This window comes from Anoplopoma fimbria, chromosome 13, assembly GCF_027596085.1.
Source record: "Anoplopoma fimbria isolate UVic2021 breed Golden Eagle Sablefish chromosome 13, Afim_UVic_2022, whole genome shotgun sequence".
NCBI lineage: Eukaryota > Metazoa > Chordata > Actinopteri > Perciformes > Anoplopomatidae > Anoplopoma > Anoplopoma fimbria.
Genome location: NC_072461.1, coordinates 28,551,004 through 28,557,370, shown reverse-complemented (window position 1 = coordinate 28,557,370; position 6,367 = coordinate 28,551,004). Strand labels below are relative to the sequence as shown.

The window sequence follows — 6,367 nt, the reverse complement described above, 5'->3', positions numbered from 1 at the left end:
CAGGACTGTCATCATTATCAAAATAGTTGCCAGTTTATTTAAATGTTTGATTGATTGATTGATTGATTGATTGATTGATTGATTGATTGATTGATTGATTGATTGATGGAGACCTATAATAAACGTTCTTGTGTTTCTCTATCGATCCATCAGGCGGGAGGCTGCAGTAACAGAGCTCAGAGGAGACCGTCCTCACAGGACAGACAGGTGGACGGACAGGTGGACAGACAGGTGGACAGACAGGTGGACAGACAGGTGGACGGACAGGTGGACACCGACGGCTTCAACAGGACCAAAGGTGAGCCAACTACAAGTCCCAGAGTGCACTGCTGTGGGAATCGTCCAATGAGGCTGTTTTAGTACATCGACTACTAGTACTGTGATTAAATACACAATGGGGGTACTTGTACTTTACTTGAGTACTTTCTTTAGACAGTTTTTCATACATACTTTTACTTTAACTACATTAATATACTTTATGTTAAATACTTTAACTACACACATATATATATATATATATACACATGAACTTTAACTACATTTATGTACTTTCCCTTCAGTGAGGTTTTCAATTTAGGACTTTTACTTGTACTGTAGTATTTGCACAGAGTGTATTAGTACTTTTACTTCAGTGAGGTTTTAAATGCAGGACTTTTACTTGTAGTATTTGCACAGAGTGTACTGGTACTTTTCCTGCCGGTGGTAATCTGTGTACTTGTGTGTACTGTCTCAGCTCCAGAGATGTCCAGCTGCGTGCGCTCCGGTGACTGTGCGTCCGGCCTGTGCTGCGTCCGCTACCTGACCGGGAAACGCTGCCAGCGGATCCCGGAGGAGGGCGAGGCCTGTCTGCTGCGGGGAGCCGGGAAGGTGAGGAGGAAGCTCGGCCGCTGCGACTGCGAGGCCGGGCTGACCTGCACCGCCGTCAACCGGGCGGAGTCAGGGAAGGTCAAAGGTCAGGGCGTGTGTCAGCCCCGAGCCAGGCAGGGCCAGAGGAACACAAGGCATTCTGGGAAGAAGAGGAGGACGGCGGAGAGGAGCTGCTGACGGACTCTACGAACTCCTTTATTTAATAAACATAGAACTTTATCTCCACGAGGAAGAAGAATGGTCAGCTAATGTTAGAAACATGTCCAATGTTTGTTGTTATTATTATTCTAGTCAATAAAAGCCTCTATAGTATTTAACAAAGAAGAGTGTGACTGTTATTCTGTTCCAGCACCGTGAAGAGAGGACAGGAAGGAGGAAGAGGAAATCCCCTTTATTAATATAATATTACAATAAACTTTATTTATACAGCACTTTTCAAAACAAAGGGAGAAAATAAATGTAAATGTTTCACTGGTTTAAGTTATGGATTAAAATGAAGATAAAGTGAAATGGAATAAACTACACAATGATACAAATAATGGTAATAATAAGAACATTATGCACAAACAGTATGCAGTACATCCAGTACATCCTCTACATTATGTACATACTGTACATACTGTACATTATGTACAGTATGTAGAGGATGTACTGCATACTGTTTGTAGGTGACTTTTCTAAAGAGGAAGAGGAAACTATGAACACACCTCCACCAGGTGGTGCGTTTCCTCTGACACTCATATTCAGGTTTAAATGTTACATTTTTAAATACAAAATAAATATCTGACTCATCTCAAACTGCAGAGCGGCTGAAGAGCTCCCCCTACTGGACATTATTCTAATAACTCACGATCAGCTTTTATTTATATTTTATTAGAAACTTATTCTTTGTGGTTTTAACAGCAGATATGTTTCTGATTCAACACTTCAGAAACTTCTCTCTGGTGTTGATGGAAACACATTTTGTCTTTTAAAAACGTGGGTTATATAAATATTGACTTGATTCTCTGTCATCCCAACCAGAGGGAGAAGCTCCATTAAATAAATATATAAAAACTTTAAATTCCAGTCAGCTTGAACACCATGTGTTGAGTGCTGGAAACATTTAGCAGAGAAATAAAAAGAAAAATGGCACATTATGAATAACCTCCTTTTACTGAAGGTTTATTGTTTCATTGTCCAGGTTTGTGTTCGTTCCACTTCAGTTCCTCATGAACGAAAAGATAAAATGGATAAAAGGTGTAAACTTGTTTAATATTTAGTTTTGATATCTAGAAACATCTCAGCGTCTTTGACACAAACCTGAGAAAAGCATCAACTTTTATAAAAGTTTGAAATAAAAATAAACACACGTTTCAATTGTCAAGGCAACTTTTCTGTTTTATTCTCGTATTCTTTTTTTTGACTTCACAAATAAAACCGTTGGGACATTGTGAAAAACGTCAATGCAAAAGAAACTTCTTAAAGGAAAAGTCACAAATGCAGCAACATGATTTCAACATGAACAGAATTAAAAAAAAGGTGTGTGTGTGTGTGGGGGGGGGGGTCGTTTGGATCTCCATCTATAAGGAATGTTGAATGGCAGAGGAGGAGGAGGGCGGGGCCTGTGGGGGCGTGGCTACAGGGCGAGCAGAGGGTTTAAGTGCAGGAGCTCAGAGCTGACCACAGTCTGCGATGACGACCTTGGTGGAAGGTTTGCCGCTCTGGCTGCCGACGGCCTCCATCTTCCTCACGATGTCCATCCCCTCCACCACGCTGCCGAACACCACGTGTTTCCCGTCCAGCCTGCAACGACACAACAGCACCATCACCACCATCACCAGCACCACTACAACCATCAGGTAAACACAGCAGCTGATCCGTGCTCCCTCCACCGCCAACATCATGGGACTAAAACTAACTTTGACTGATGATCTTTGATGGTAGTAAATACATTCTATATTATTCAGTTAGTACAAAATAGAACCAGACTTTCTTCATTTTAACCTCTTTTCTTAAGAGTTCATTGAAATGTCTTTATACAAAATGTACCAAAACACCGACAAAGACCTTGGGTCCACAATAATGGGATTAAATAGGAAGTCTTCACTACTGGACTGGTTTGGACCTTAAGACCAGGGTCCAGGTAATAAAATCCAGATCAAGCAGCGACTCCAACGAGCTCTCCTCGGGTCGTCGCCGGTGGAAGTTGCCCTCACCATGCGGTTTTCTCTGTGCAGATGAAGAACTGGGACCCGTTGGTGTTGGGTCCGGCGTTGGCCATGGACAGGATGCCGGGGCAGGTGTGAGTCAGGGAGAAGTTCTCATCTGCAAACTTGTTGCCGTAGATGGACTTTCCACCGGTTCCGTTGTGGTTGGTGAAGTCGCCACCCTGCGTTTTGAACACACACAGATTAACACCAATCGGTCCTTACAACCATCTGCAGTGATTCATCATTCATCATGACGTACTAATTAAAACAGAAGTCCTTCAGCAACCTGTGCCGCTAATGCTAGCTAGTACTGCATTAATAATAAGCAGTATAACAACATGATGGCATTCACCATTGGGCTTTTTTTTTTTAACACCCAGTGACCATATTTGGACTGAGGAGGAGTGACGTAGAGACGCCGTATACGTCTCTGGTGTCGACCTGTCAATCAGTGTGTAGCCCCGCCCTAAAGCATCCCCTGCTTTATGGTCTGTTTGACTCTAAATGGAGCATCATTTACTAAATGAACATCATGCTGTATTGAAGAAGACTTGAAACTAGAGATTGAGACCATAAACTCATGTTTACAATGTTTACTGAGGGAATAAATCAAGGGAGAAGTAGAGTCATTTTCTCATAGACTTCTATACAACCAGAGGAGTCGCCCCCTGCTGGACAGGAGAGAGAATGCAGCTTTAACACAGGAAGCTTTGACTTCACTCTTCAGAACCAGAGGTTTCTGCCTGGGTTTGATCCTCAACAGCTGGTTCAGGCCTCTCAGGTGTGATTTTAAATTCCCCCATAAAACAGAATCAAATGACACATTTCAGGTGTTTCTAAAGGTCATGGCTGCTTCACCTGGCACATGAACCCGGGGATGATGCGGTGGAAGCAGGAGTTCTTGTAGCCGAAGCCCTTCTCGTTGGTGCACAGGGCCCGGAAGTTTTCAGCGGTCTTTGGCACCACGTCGTCACGGAGCTGCAGAAACACACAAAACACACGAGTTCAGCTATCAGGGAGGAAGTCAAGAGATAAAACATATAAAGACAGAGAGGGTAAAGGTCGTGGTGATCAGTAACTGATCAGTGAGTTAACGTTTGGCTTGTTGGGTTCACCAGATAACTGCACTTTGTTCTGTGGAGCAAGACCTCGCATCGCTCCACAGCTACAAGGAGAACAAACCAGCACAAACCAGCATAAAACCAGTATAAACCAGCACAAACCAGCCCATCAGCTGTCCGGAGGTAACGGAGCCTCTCACACCAGAACACGCCCCTCGTCTTCGTCTCCACACATTACATTACATTACAGTCATTTAGCAGACGCTTTTATCCAAAGCGACTTACAGGAAGTGTATTCAACATAGGTATTCAAGAGAACTACTAGTCACCAGAAGTCATCAGTGCATCTCCTTTCTTAAACAAGCATCTTAAAGCAGAAACCAGAGCAAAAGTATAGTGCAGAGGCAGATTACTACGAAAACAATAATTGCAACAAACTAGTACGAATACAATAAGTGCTACGAGGAAGGCTCAGGGTAGTACTTCTTTATCAGGTAGTACTTCTTTATCAGGTAGTACTTCTTTATCAGGAGTACTTCTTTATCAGTAGTACTTCTTTATCAGGGTAGTACTTCTTTATCACTTCTTTATCAGGTAGTACTTTATCAGGTAGTACTTCTTTATCAGGTAGTACTTTATCAGGGTAGTACTTCTTTATCAGGTAGTACTTCTTTATCAGGGTAGTACTTCTTTATCAGGTAGTACTTCTTTATCAGGAGTACTTCTTTATCAGGTAGTACTTCTTTATCAGGTAGTACTTCTTTATCAGGTAGTACTTCTTGAAGAGGTGAGGTTAAAGATGGGCAGTGACTCTGCTGTCCTGAGGTCAGTGGGGAGTTCATTCCTCCACTGAGGGGTCAGGACAGAAAGAAGCTGTGACCGGGTGGATCGGCCTCAGGGACCTCTGAGCGACGGGGCAACCAGTCACCCCTCGTCTTCATCTCCACGCCCCTCGTCTTCATCTCCACGCCCCTCGTCTTCATCTCTACGCCCCTCGTCTTGGTCTCATGCAGCTGCTCATTGATCAGGTGGTTCTGTGGAGGTCTCAGGTAGTGTGTGCTGAATGCAGCATTGTAGCACACAGACACCTGCATGCTCTGCACAGTGATGCTAACATGCTAGTATGCTAACATGCTAGTGTGTGGGGGTGCAGCTGATCTCAGAGCAGCTGGTCAGCAGGAACCCTTATATTCACCAGGAGGCTCTGATTACAGTCAGCCCCAGTGGGCAGGAATGTAACCCCCCCCCCCCGTGTACTGGTGGAGCCGTGGCCCCGGTGAGGGTGGGGGTCACTGGGTTCACGTGTAACCCCCCCCCCCCCGTCTACTGGTGGAGCTGTGGCCCGGTGAGGGTGGGGGTCTCTGGGTTCACGTGTAACCCCCTCCCCCCGTCTACTGGTGGAGCTGTCCCGGTGAGGGTGGGGGTCTCTGGGTTCACGTGTAACCCCCCCCCCCCGTCTACTGGTGGAGCTGTGGCCCCGGTGAGGGTGGGGGTCTCTGGGTTCACGTGTAACCCCGTCTACTGGTGGAGCTGTGGCCCCGGTGAGGGTGGGGTCTCTGGGTTCAGTGAGACATACATCAGGAACGTCCATAATGGGAGCACAGCTACGACTATGTGCACAAAATGGCTGAATGTGAGCTAGCAAGCTAGCATAGATTAGCTTCCCTAAAAACCAAAGCTGCATAGAGAGATATCTCTCTCTCTCTCTATATATATATATATAATATATATATTATATATGTAAGGGATAATGCCCGACGAGGTGTCCATTATCAGGAATTAATGGACGACGTGGAGGCGTGAACCGTCCGACGCGAAGGGCATTATCCCGCTTATACCACGGTCACTTACCAACGGTGACCAAATTAAGAGCATTAATTTATATTTTCATGCGTTTTACAATTCAAATATAAAGTTTTCCACAAAGCATAACTTTGTTTCCCTGGTTACGCCTGAGAGTCTGACTAATACCCGGAACCACCATTACACGCCCGTTGGGTTCTCATGCAACGGAAACGTTGTTCACTCCTCCAGTAATTAGGACGAACCATAGCTACGACTTTAGAACGGGAGGTAGCGGGAGGTATTATAGTCCGCTCAGCTTTCATGGTCGAGGCTTGAATTGTAAACGGCTTTGACTGCGGTCCCGTTGTTATGGTTACTAATTTTAGAGACGATACGCCAGCGCGCATTAATTGAGAACGGTAAACAGACAATTTGACGGAACTACTTGTCCAGGTGTCCGTA

The 6,367-nt window shown here is 44.9% G+C and overlaps 1 protein-coding gene across 1 annotated transcript in view; it reads right to left on the bottom strand.

Moving 5' to 3' along the window:
• Positions 1-2,226: 2,226 nt before the first annotated feature.
• ppiaa (peptidylprolyl isomerase Aa (cyclophilin A)) overlaps positions 2,227-6,367 on the bottom strand; it is a 5,687-nt gene continuing 1,546 nt past the window's right edge. Inside the window, exons 2-4 of the mRNA XM_054611806.1 lie at positions 3,918-4,037; positions 3,066-3,238; positions 2,227-2,652 (exon numbers count right to left, since the gene is read on the bottom strand). Of these exons, the coding sequence (XP_054467781.1) occupies positions 2,520-2,652; positions 3,066-3,238; positions 3,918-4,037 (426 nt within the window). The 3' untranslated portion in view covers positions 2,227-2,519. The remainder of the gene's footprint in view (positions 2,653-3,065; positions 3,239-3,917; positions 4,038-6,367) is intronic.